At 47.2% G+C, this 12,405-nt stretch overlaps 4 protein-coding genes across 4 annotated transcripts in view; 2 read left to right on the forward strand and 2 right to left on the reverse strand.

Moving 5' to 3' along the window:
* The window catches only part of CNBI0410 (hypothetical protein), a gene marked incomplete at both ends in the record, with an annotated part of 3,016 nt that extends 2,717 nt beyond the window's left edge, over window positions 1–299 (reverse strand). Inside the window, 2 exons of the mRNA XM_768334.1 lie at window positions 30–155; window positions 272–299. Of these exons, the coding sequence (XP_773427.1) occupies window positions 30–155; window positions 272–299 (154 nt within the window). The remainder of the gene's footprint in view (window positions 1–29; window positions 156–271) is intronic.
* Window positions 300–512: 213 nt separating this feature from the next.
* On the forward strand, window positions 513–4,751 carry CNBI0420 (hypothetical protein; the record flags this gene model as incomplete). The annotated part of the gene is made up of 20 exons (XM_768335.1): window positions 513–615; window positions 662–727; window positions 778–860; window positions 915–986; window positions 1,034–1,255; window positions 1,303–1,524; window positions 1,572–1,895; window positions 1,988–2,086; window positions 2,142–2,248; window positions 2,313–2,467; window positions 2,538–2,700; window positions 2,753–2,970; window positions 3,037–3,320; window positions 3,464–3,700; window positions 3,760–4,039; window positions 4,087–4,116; window positions 4,170–4,297; window positions 4,362–4,431; window positions 4,483–4,571; window positions 4,632–4,751. 20 exons carry the CDS (start codon window positions 513–515, stop codon window positions 4,749–4,751), a joined length of 3,072 nt encoding a protein of 1,023 aa, XP_773428.1.
* Window positions 4,752–6,240: 1,489 nt separating this feature from the next.
* Window positions 6,241–8,402, forward strand: CNBI0430 (hypothetical protein; the record flags this gene model as incomplete). Its single annotated transcript, XM_768336.1, has 10 exons — window positions 6,241–6,586; window positions 6,649–6,745; window positions 6,805–6,859; window positions 6,928–6,994; window positions 7,050–7,409; window positions 7,468–7,590; window positions 7,651–7,710; window positions 7,763–7,998; window positions 8,048–8,314; window positions 8,373–8,402. The coding sequence occupies 10 exons, from the start codon at window positions 6,241–6,243 to the stop codon at window positions 8,400–8,402; spliced, it is 1,641 nt and encodes a 546-aa protein (XP_773429.1).
* A 1,305-nt stretch (window positions 8,403–9,707) lies between these two features.
* CNBI0440 (hypothetical protein) lies at window positions 9,708–11,437 on the reverse strand (the record flags this gene model as incomplete). The annotated part of the gene is made up of 2 exons (XM_768337.1): window positions 9,708–10,906; window positions 10,960–11,437. The coding sequence occupies 2 exons, from the start codon at window positions 11,435–11,437 to the stop codon at window positions 9,708–9,710; spliced, it is 1,677 nt and encodes a 558-aa protein (XP_773430.1).
* Between the last annotated feature and the right edge of the window lie 968 nt (window positions 11,438–12,405).

Genomic DNA, 12,405 nt, shown 5'->3' on the forward strand with positions numbered 1-12,405 from the left:
CAACCCATAATGGTAATACAATCGCTTACAAGTGACATGTTGTTGGAGAATATCAAACTGTTTATACACAGTAGTCAAAAGGGCATGAGAATGCTCGTCCGTGATCAGAATCTTCCATGTACCAGCTGGGATCGATTGAATAGCTGATGTGAACCCTGCATTGCGAGCAATAAGTCAGCGCTGATGGCGACATGAAGATACCATTGGATGTGCACTAAGCTGGTGCAAGGCAGTCGAGCCGACGGCGTGTTGAGCTCGGGTGGAAACTCACGCGCTTTCAAGAGGTCCTTGAGGGGCATATTGCTATTATCTTTGAGGTTGTCGTCTCAACTATAGGATACAGGATTTCGGCGGTAAAGTATAGGATTTGAGGTGTGGAACAAAGAGATGGAGATCACCAATGACGACGGTCAGGGCGCGTGCACCGTGGTATATTGTTGTTTTACTTTTGTTTCATCACACTTTTTTGTCCAGCTCCTATAAGTATACCTCACATCATTCATCTGCCCAAGATGGATCAGCAGGTGCTCCAGTGCCTTCAGTCCACATTGTCGCCTGAAGAAAATGTCCGGAAACATGCAGAAGAGCAGCTCAAGCAGCTTTTCGCCGTCCCCGGTATGTTTCGTCTCATGTCGCTTGGATGTTGCTAATGACGGTGCAGAGGGTGGGCTGAGTCTGGCGAGGCTGTTAAATGCCCAGGATGTACCCTTGTTCCAGCGACAGATGAGTCTTCTTAATAAGGAACGCGACCATACGTACTAACATTGCTTTACTCAGCCGGCGTTCTTTTGCAGCAGTATGTCAACCAACATTGGACTCCAGCTTCGGCCCAATTTCAACACCCTATAACTCCTATAGAAGTATGCAGATCATCCCTTGTTTAAGGAGGAACGATGTTGACATGAAAAACGCAGGTAAAAGCCCAAATAAGACCACTCGTTTTTAGCGGTCTCTCCGACCCCGAGCGGAAGATTCGTCTCGCCAGTGTAAGTTTCCAAAAATATCATTATGAATTAATTTCATGTGCTACTAGGCTTTCTCTCTTTCAGCCATTGCTAGATATGACTGGCCAGATGACTACCCCGACCTTTTACCGCAGCTTGTCAACTTACTCACATCCGGCTCCTCTGACTCGGTTCACGGCGGCATGCGTGTAATCTCGGACTTTGTGCGCAATGAACTGAGCGAAGATCAGCTTTTGCCTGTCGTTCAAGATCTTCTTCCCGCAGTTCTGAATATTCTAGCCAACCCCGAAGTACGTAGACTGTATTTTCGTGCTAGTCAGACACTGACCCACGACAGGCTCACTCTCCCTCCACTCGTGCTTCCACTGTGCACGTCTTCCGACAAGTCGTCCGCATGTTGGAAACTGTCCGGGAGGAGCAGCCTAGAGCTGTCAAGTCAGCGCTTGAATCGTTGGGTGCTGTTTGGCTCGACGCTTTCTCTCAGCTTTTGTCTCAAGATGCTGGTGCCGAGGTGCAACAGAACTGGGAATCTCTCAGTATCCGGATCGAAATCTTCCGAGTAAGCTCCTTTTAGCATCCATTGAACACGAACTCACTCGTCCTCAGACATTATCCCTCTTCCAAAGTGCTTTCCCCCGAATTATCGCTCCCAATGTCCCGTCCTTCATCCGCCTCGCCATCCTCAACCTCCAGTCACTCCTTCCCTTATTCACCGCTTTTTACCTTTCTACCACTGACGACACCCCTGAACCCCCTTCACCTACTTCTGACTCTGGCACAGGCATGACCGACCCCAAAATTGACATCACTGATCTTGCTTCTGCCATCTTTGACTATCTTACACCCACTGTGAGGACGAAGAGCGCAGTTGGTGTGTTGGTGGAAGGTCAAGACGAATCAGCAAGGGCGACAGAGGTGTTGGAGAATTTAGTTAGAGTTGTGCAGGAGTTTACGCAGATCACCAAAGAGAATGCAAGTTGCCTCTTACTCTTCATTGGGGTTGTACTGATCAGATGGTGTAGGCCGAAGAGTGGATGGAAGACACCAATGCGTTCGTTATCGATGAGGACGAAGAAACTGAAGAGTACAGCGCAAGAACATCTGGTTATGATCTCATTGGCGTAAGTCTGCTTTTCCAGCTTTCATAAACAAAAATAAATGAATGTCGCGAGATAGTCTGTGATGGACAAGTGGACCAGGCCTGTGGCGGCCATTTTACAAAATCTCACAAACACCAGAGTTCAAGAGTCCGCTTCTGCCAAGCAATCGGGTAGCCCCGACTGGTATGTCTTACATCTGCAGTACGAAACAAGATGCCCAACATTGTGCTGACATTTGTGAGAACAGGTGGAAGCCTCTTGAATCTGTGCTTGCGATGCTCGGAGGTATCTCTGACGATATCCGGAATGCGCTTGAAGAGGATTTGGAGAAGAAGCGATCACCTACAATCGACGTATCGTATTTGTTCGATCAGGTCATCCCCAGTCTTCTTGGTCAATCAGGTGAGTCCAAGTTCATACCCGACGTTTGAAATGTCGTCTGTATTAAGGGGTATTAACAAGATTGATATAGAGGCTCCCTTCTTGCAAGGCCGAGCGTTTGTCTTTGCGAGCCAGTTTAGCTCTTTCTTGCCTCAAACGCTTGTGACACAGTATCTCAATGCTGCTGTTTCTGTTCTCGAATCACCAGAGGTTTCTGTCCCTGTAAAGATCTCCGCTGTCAAGACCATCAAAAAGTGAGCTTCCATATCACAAGTGTATGCAACTCTGGCTGACCATTATGCTTAGCTTTTGCCGACATGTCGATACTGCCATCCTCCAACCTCAAACCGGCAAGCTACTCAGTCTCCTCCTGCCACTTTTACCTCAAGCGGAGCGTGAGACCCTTTATCTTCTTCTTGAGACCATCCGGGCTATCACTTCTATCGATGACAGTATCTTGAACGCACAGAACACGAGACCTGTAGTAGAGCAGATGTTTGACGTATGGTTGAGGTGTGCTGACGGTTCGTGCCTTCTTGTTCACTATTTTTCCGAACAAAACGGATAACTGACAAACTTGACTTCGGTAGACCCTGTTACCACATCGATCATCGAAGAGAACATTGAATCCCTCACCCTTTTCCCTGACCCCGGAGTCCTCAGTGCCCTCGTGCACACTCTTGCCCCCAAGCTCGCCGCGGCCATCTCCACCCCTGTCACCGATGAGATTGTCCATATTCCTGGCGAAGCTGTGCAACTGGCGAACAGTATGATTAGGATGCGAGGAGGTCCCTTAGAGACTGAGTTGGTGGCTACTGTCACTAGGGCTGTGATGGAAATCTTGAGGACTACGGATGATATGGATGTCATCCAGGTAAGTAATGGTCTTGGGGGGAGGGGAGGAGTGTATAGGGGCTGATAGGAGTAGCATGGAATGATCCATTTGACTCTGGTTGTGAGGAAGGACTGCCAAAAGCTTACACATTGGTGGGTCATCATACTTCACTGTTCGACTAGGATACTGAATTACTTTGCAGGCATGATCTCGAAGGTAACAACGGTATAGCAAGCATTTTTGGCCTTCTTGGTCGTTTCCTCGCCCCCACGTTTTCAGAGTCTGGCGGTATTTTTGTGGGTGAACTCATCATGCACCTGTTCCGCAAGGCCGGTGAAGCCATTGGCCCTGTGCTGCCAGACTTGCTGCGAGCTGTAGTGGCCAGGTTGGCTACCGCCACCATGCCTTCTTTCATCCAGGTATGTTTCTCTTTTCGGGACACTTATTGCGATTTAATGCTGACTGTCCTCATTTCCAGACTCTTGTCTTGCCTTTCGCCTACCTCTTCAGCACTGAACACACTGCTAACACCATCGATCTCCTCTCCCAATTCTCTGTGCCCGTTCCTTCTGGAGGTGAGAAGCGTGCTCTCGACCTTGTTCTTAGCGCCTGGTGCGACACTTCGGATACTATTACTGGATCATGGAATATAAGAGTCAGCGATATGGGTATGAGCAAGCTATTTGTCTTGTCGGACCAGAGGTTGAGGGAGGTTATTGTGAAAGGAGATTTGATCATTTCAGAGGCGAACAGGAACAGTAAGCGGTCTGGAATAAAGATATGATGGATGCTGATATATGAATAGCTATCATGACTCGCTCCAGAACTCGACACAGTGAGTCCACCGTATATGGAACTAAATATCGCCGTTGCTGATAAAGGCGCCAGCTCCCAACCAATACACTCAAATTCCTTTCCCTCTCAAAGCTCTGAAACTAATTCTCAAGGACGTCCAATCGGAGCCTACATCGGCGAAGAAGGCAACAACTGGTCTTGATATCGAGGATGATGACGGGGTACGTGTTTCATTCCCTTCCAAGCAGTTCCAAAAGAAGACTGACAGGTATGGGTGGTATGTAGGATGAGGAATGGGATGATGATGACCTTCTCGGTGGTGGCTCCAACGTGGGCGAATTTGACTACTTGTCTTGTGAGCGAATCTTACCCCGAGCCCAGATTATTCGCTGATAATATTCGACAGCATGGCTTGATAACAATGGAGCGGAAAGTGACGCGCAAGATGATGACGAAGATCTCAAGTCTGATCCTCTCGCTCAAATTGACCTGGGCGTAAGTTTGACCAGTCCGGTTATTTCTACGCTGAAATTGACTAATATATACTCTGCGCAGCAACATCTGACTGATGTCCTTCGACATGCATATGCTTCCAACTCAAATGGGATGCATGAGATGGTCGAAGGTCTTTCTGATGAGGAAAAGGGGATCTTAAGAGGTGTCTTGACACTTTAAGAGGTTTCTCAGGCAACATAGATGTACCTTGGTAATATTTTAATCTTATGCTTATTTGGCATGTATTGAGACGCATGGCAGAAGACTGCATACAATCAACCCGTTTCAAATATAAAAGTTAAGACCTGACTTAGTTAGCTAAGATCGGTCTTAGTTTTTAACGTATGGGGATCAGTTAACTAAGAACGGTCAAAAAGTCCAAAATTAGCTAAGACCAATCTTAGGTTCTTAGTTGCGTGTTCGGGATAAATAAATATGTCAAACCAACCAACCTCTCGATGCATATATCAACTTTTCCACTACTTCACATCATCTTTTTGCATGTATAAGTCGACCATAACTACATTTCCTCCTGACACCCTCTGCGGCACGCCTTTGGGATAGACCGGGCCTAACAGCAAGATCCTATCTTCTCTTCTCTAACATGACAGCATCATCAGCAAAGGGCAACAAGACCCCTCAACAACTTGTATCTGGCTCTCTTGCAGTACAACGCCGCATTATGTAGACAAAGCATACGGGAACCAATGGGATGCTGATTTTCTGTAAACTGGCTTGCCGATTATGGCAATCGGAGCTATACTATACAACAGGTCCTCCGCTGTCGGCAAGATCATCAATGTCGCGACGGAAGCCATCCTGAAAGAGTTTACCGAACAGGGCTATCGCAGCCACACCCTGCAATATGCGTAACAGACCTTCTAGGACTGGTCGCTTACATTTGAAGGGGAATGGTGAAAACGAGTTGTTATCCTAGGAAGGAGTAATCTTTTGGAGGTGATGAACAGCGATTCGCATGCTTCGAAAGTCATGTCACCCATTGTGACTGCGGTGGCAATAACAAGTGGTGATAAGCAGGTACGTACGTAGTCGGAGAAGATGGAGGGGCGCTGCGGCGTGAACCGATCGGCCGATCGCTAGAAGTTTTAAGCTTAACTTGAGGCTGCATGATGAGATGGCATATGAAATTTAGTATGGGAGGGAGACTAGGGAAAGCTGTCCACCCTCTGTCCTCTGTCCACTTTCGACTGTGCCTGGTGACGATCCCGTTCATAATTCAGGTTCGCGCACGATGTACAAATCCAAGTTCGCGTAAACGGACGAAAAATCAGGAAACGGGAACAAAAAAGAACGTAAGGATGAAACCGTTATACGTAACTAAATAATGGCCGAACAGATCTATGACCGAAATAAATAAGTCCTATATCAGATAATCGAAGAGATTTTCGGATCTCGGGTTTTCTGATCTTCGTAAGGCTTGGCTATCTTCAAAATTTGTCGCTTTCTCTTCGTCTTCCCCTTTCTACTGCTCTTGCCTAGCTTTTCCATTTTTCATGCAAAGCGTCCGCAGCTCATTTTTTCGAGAGTCAACTTTTCATAATCTAGTCCGCTCGCTTCATGTCGGATTCCAAGGATTGACTGGCCGTATAAAAGCAGCGGGCCAGATGCTTGTATTATGGTTTCTCCCCATTGATTTACGCTATCCATCATGGTGACCAACCATCATTCGCCGGAGGTCATAGAGCATGTCGCCGAAAAGGCACCTTCCTCTTCCTCCAACTCTGACGCTATTGAAGGCAAAGAGGACCTAGCGGCTAGCCAGTACGACACTATCTCTGGCCAATTACCCGAGCTCGCGGCAGTTGGCTCCAACATGGATCGCAAGAACGAGGAGAATGGCCCGCGAGCAGGAGAAGAACTCGAAACTGTTATCCCTTTGGCATATCGACTGATTGCGTTCTCAATGATTCTATTCTTCGCTACTGGCTCAAGCTACATGCAATCAGTGGCTAGTCCTTTGAAATCGACATTCAAGGAGAAGCTCAACATCAACAGTGAGTAACTTTTCTACGTCTGTCATCTAACAATGATCGACTGTGCCTAATACGATTCTCAGATGCTCAGTACGGTACTATCTCTAGTGCGTCTAGTTTGGTTAACACCATCCTTCCGATCATCGGTGGTATCGGTATGGACTACTGGGGGGCGACATAGTAAGTTTCAGTGATGTCAGTTGAACCTGTCCCACATGCTGACTAGCTTGGCCTCACAGTGCTGCTATCATATCCAGTATTTTCGTTCTAGTTGGTGCCATCATTGCTGCCGCTGTATGTGAGATTCTCATAGGCATATGCTTCGTATTATACAGCGAGTGCTGATCTTGGCTCGCATTAAGGCATCTAACGCCGAAAATTACGGCATGCTTATCGGCGGCTTAATTCTCATGGGTTTCGGTTCTACCGGTACGTTGTTTCCATCTGTCCTCTTCCACAACCATTTACTAACCTGTTCATGCAGTCATCGAGTCTACCCAAAACAAGCTTTACTCCCACTGGTTCCGCGGTACATCCCTTGGTCTCGTATTCGCTGTCGACATCGCCTGGAACCGAATCACCTCGGTCATTGCCAAAAACACGGCCGTACCCATGTCAACCATCAATGGATGGTGGGGTTGGGCTCTATGGATCCCTGCTATCGTTTGTGCGGTGAACATGGCTGTGGTGATGCTTTACTGGTGGTATGAGCGGGCCGTACCAAAGAAGTATAGGCCTCTTCTTGGGAAGGATGCAAGGGTGAAGGAAGGTTGGGATAAGCGGAAGTTCCAGTTTGGGACACTTCGTAGGTTGCCCAAGTTCTTCTGGATTTTCTGTGGTTCTCGTAAGTAGCCTTCATTTGCAATATCGGCGGAAATATTGATAAACGTGTGACATGACAGAACTCTTCCAGAATGCCGCCGTTTCCGTTTACACTTCCAACTTGGCCGACATCCAGACTGTTACCCGAGGTACTAGCACGCTCGCTGCTGGCTATAACAGTTCTCTCCAGTCTGTTATTCCTAGTATGTTTTATTTCTAAGGCCTCTTACGCTGTAAACGTGATTCTGACTATTTCACTTCAGTCTTTTTGACCCCATTGACCGGTTTCTTTTTTGATAAAATTGGATGGAGAATGCCTTTCGGTAAATTCGTTTCACTTTGTGATAGACGTCCTGATTGACCGTTTGATGTCAGTCTCTTTCACTGGCGCTCTTTACATCATTGTCTTTGCCCTCATCGGTCTTACCACCGTCCACCCTCTCTGCCCTATCCTCATCTCCTCATTCGCTCTGTCTACTAACGCCATCACTTTTATCGCTTCAATTCCCATCTTAGTGGGGGATGATTCATTGTTGGGTACCGCTCTTGGTATCTGGAAGGCATTTGCAAACGGCAATTCTATCGTCCTTGACGTTGCCGCTGGTGCTATCGTTAGTACCCTTTCTCCAAACAAAACTCTATTACTAACTTCCTTTGAAGCAAGACCGATCTAGCAACGGCTCCTACAACAACGTCATCTACTTCATCATCGCCATTAAGGGGGTGCAAGTCCTTCTCGGTCCTACATACTATTATCTTGATCGCAGGTGGCTTGCAGGGTCTCTCCGTATGACCGAAGAGAATCGTCTCGCGAAGCTGAAGGAAGTCAAGGAGAACAACTTGGATTACGAAGGTTGGAGAGTCAGCAAGATGACGGCTGCCATCGTTGGTTTCGAATTGATCGGCCTGATTATCACTGCCTGGGTTGTGAGTCTTTGAGATCTTCCCCATGCTATTGGCTAGTAAACTAACGGACGGCGTTCAGGTATACATCATCTACTCTCTCGGCACATGAGGGACTGATATTTCTTCCACGCCTAATCTTTTTTCCCTTAACTTTTCATTTTATCGTATCTAGCGCGATTATAGACATAATTCTGGGCAAGATGACCCGACACAACTACTGCCATGATTAGGATGCACTGTATAGCTACAGTTAGGTTCTGTACATGATGGAAACCTTTTTTCTCATCACTCAGTTCTCACCTCTCAGCTGGTTGTTGTTCACCTCTCAACAGGTTGTTGTTCACCTCTCAACAGGTTGTTGTTCACCTCTCAATAGGTTGTTGTTCACCTCTCAACAGGTTGTTGTTCATCTCTGATCATTCATCTTCCTCTGTGCGTTCGGACGAACGGTGTAAGCATGAAATGCAGCCAGTAAGTAGGAGCCTTTGGGGCGTCCAAATCATTCTATTAAAGCAGATGATACGTACGGATCTTTTTCGAAAAGCTAAACCGCGCCGCCAGACTGCGTAAACATTCTCCATTGGCTACCGGTCATCTTGTTACTTCCTTTTATTTTCGCTCTTCCGATTTCAACAAGTTGTTGATTATCAGTCTTCTTCTCATGCCCTCGAAGCGAAGGTGAGTGATTATACTTGATTAAGCATTGCGTTCCTAATTGATAATTTTGAAAGTAACATTCACACATGGAGCAAGGCTGTCAGCCCCCGTTTGAATAATAATGTGCCAGCCTGCAATTAGTTTCCGTTGACCGCTATAATGGTTCAGAAAAGACGACTGACGGGCAATCTCAGTCTATCTTTGATTATGGACTGAACGTAAAAAGGAACGATGATATCACTTCTGCCTAGCGTCCACACATTTCCTTCTGTGCTCGGGTCTACCCATCATGACTGTATCACTATCTGCAGAAGGGGTAAGTTCTCGTTTTATTGTGCTACAGCCTATTTTTCCTTAACGACCCTACCCTCATAGATTCATTCCCATCCCGGTGTCTTTCAAGCCTTCTAGGATTGATGATAACCTCAACAAATACAGCTTCGAGCTCATTTTAGGAGGAAATGCATGGAAGCTCTTGGTGAACTTGATCAAGGGCCATCATTTGGCACATTTTTCGGTGTCGACCACACTGCTTTGTGTGAGCGACTCAAGTTATTTATGTTTGATAGCCACCTTTAACAGAATAGAATTTAGATTTGTAAAAGCCCTTGTAATATGCAGTAATGGTCACTACCTGTCTTTTGTGAGTTATCCCAGCGCCCTTCACTATGTACTTGCAATGCATATACGCCTTTTTTTGACAGCATGACCATGCCTTTTCTTATAATTCGCTTATCGATACAGTTGCTTAGTTAGTTTAATCTTCTTCCGCTCCAAAACCCCAAACATCCTCCTCTCCTCCATATCCCCAATCATTCATTTCCTCCTCCTCCGCTTCATCATCTTCATCCTCTCTATCATGATCATGCTGTACTTTCCGGACCACTAACGCCTCTACGCAGATGAGCTCCTCTCCAGGTGGAGGAGGAAGAATCTTGTTTGTTGTCAGAGCAGCATCGTCCAGTGGGAGAACAATCTCTGTCTCGGTTCCTGTCTTTGTGGTGGCAGCTACCGAGTGGTCTGAGACAGGGGACAGAGGTCGAATCGGGCTTGGAATTGATAACTGTGTGGAATGGGGATGAAAACGTGGATAGTGAGATTGCCTAGGGCTAGTGCCGGATACCGTGCGCACATCTGCGAAGGAGAGAGATAAAGAGTCAAGGGGCACATGCAGGAGATCATCGACGAACGAATTGTCTGGGCACTCTGCAGGGGTAGCAAGCCGTAACGAAGATGGTCTCGCTGGCTGGTGCGGAAGGTTAACTTTGGGTGATTCAACCGGGAATTTTGAGGATTGGCTGGTTATCTCGGCCCACATTGGGTTTGTGCCATCCCCTCTTAATAAATCTAGACGTCTCTGCTCCTGTTTCGCCGCCGATTTGCGACGCTTCTTATCGGATTTGGGACTAACAGGATTGATTATCTTGCGAGGAAAAAGTGCGGGGGAGAGAATAGACTGGTGCTGATGTAAATCATTGGGGGGTAATTCGTCATTGTCGAACTGAAATGAGGAGTCGGTATCGGTGCTGAGACTGGCAGCACTTGACATAGAGCAATCCCTTGTAAAATCTACAATCTCGCCATCTCCCTCAGATTTTTGCTTCAACTCCATTTGCGATTTCGTCTCCTTTTTCTTCTTCTTCTCCCTCTTGCTTCTCCTTCCCTTTCCATGTGAGTCCGGTATACCGTTCCCTCTTCTCGGTTGACCGTCCTCATCCAGATCGGGTCGCTTCGCAGTCCACCCATTGGTAAGGAGTTTGGAATGACTCAAAACATCAGAAGGTGGAAGGGCTGTTATGGTTTCAATCGAGGCGGTTGGCTGCTGTGAAGCAAGTCCGTTTAAGACGATTTCCTTCAATACGATGACCGTAGCTCCTACTTCTGAAGCCATAAGCTCAAGAGTCCGGAGCGAAGCGTCCATTTCGGCTCGAGTCAATCCGACGACGGTTCCATCATCTATGTCAACGATCAGTTGAGTATCATATATGTTGCAATGAGTTGACGCCCACCTGCCAGCCCAAGCTCATAAATCGCCTCGTTCTTCCCTTGCTTTAACCTCCACATCATCTGGGTAACAAGCCTCTCAAATCTTTCAGTGGTGGGGTTAATCAGCTTGAGCTTGTACTCAATGAACCCCATCTTATCCCGTTCTGCTGCCAGCTTGGGAGTAGGCGACCGTTTGGGATGGACTAGCTGGTGGCGGGTAGCGTCGGAATCAGGTTGAGAGAGACGCTCCTCCCATTCCTTGAAAGCCTGTGAGGCGGAAAGTACGGGGGTTTGGCTGGGTGGCGTAGACGGATCAGAGGATGGAGGGGTAGGCAATGATGTGGTAGAGTCGCAACGAGAGGTGGGAGGCAAGGAGGTAGTGGAAAGAGAATGTGCAATGTCGTGCCACGGCGATGGTCGACGGGGGATATCAGTTGGAAGCACCGCCGGGGAGTGGTTCATGCTGGCTCCAGGTGTATTGACTGCCGCTGTGGAAATCATTCTGCAAGTTTGTGGTGAATAACGAGTTATTGAGGTTGTCGAGGTTGGTATTTGGTTCCTAACCGGACGATCATCGTGAGGGCAGTCGGGAAGGCAATCGTTCTAGGTCGCTCATTACCTCAAAATCATGATGGTTGACTAGATAAAATAAGAAGTAGATAGGATGGACGATGAGCGGAAGGTGGATATGGAGCAAGACAAGATCGCCTTCTGCGGAGGCGGATGTAACGTGAAAAGAAGCCGAAAACCGGAAAGGAGGCTAAGGTTGGGTGGGGTCCTCCGTTTCGAGTCAACGCGTATGTATGAGTGGCAAAATCGCAAAGTAACAAACATAGATCGGGACAACCAGAATCCGGACCTCGGCACCAAATTACCAGTTTTCCGGCTGCGCGAGATCCCGAACTGGCGTCTGAGTGCAGTGGTTACTACGTATTCCATCATTCCTCAGCCTCCTACTAATCCATCAGTCATCATACACACTTGATATTCTTCCATACTATGATAGTGTCCCATTGGAAGAGTCCGGATGCTTTATTAACTTTACATTCTCAGAAGACACATACAACTAGCCTTCCTTGGCTTCTCCTAGGCCTGATGCTCGCACACGACTTCCCACAATTTTTTTGTCATTACAGTTTTCTGAGGCCTGATTCACGCCTGCAGAGCCACCTGTTCGCTGCCCCAGCCCAGAGGGAAGGATAGTCGGTATATTCCTCCTCAGTGGGTTGCTGCTGTTATCTATAAACTCAGAATCGTAAGTAATACGAGCACAAGTGATGACAGGCATCAGATGGTGAGCGTAAGCAATTAGAACGCGCACTGCACGTATTCCTTTAACGCAATTTTCCATCCATCCAAACTATCATGGAGAATTTGCCTTCATCATCATTGCTACTGTATCCTAGAGGTTGAACCCATGATCGGAGAGCGATTCCAGCAGCAAAGATTGCTCATAAATGGATTAAGTA

The sequence above is a fragment of the Cryptococcus neoformans genome, chromosome 9, assembly GCF_000149385.1.
Source record: "Cryptococcus neoformans var. neoformans B-3501A chromosome 9, whole genome shotgun sequence".
NCBI lineage: Eukaryota > Fungi > Basidiomycota > Tremellomycetes > Tremellales > Cryptococcaceae > Cryptococcus > Cryptococcus deneoformans.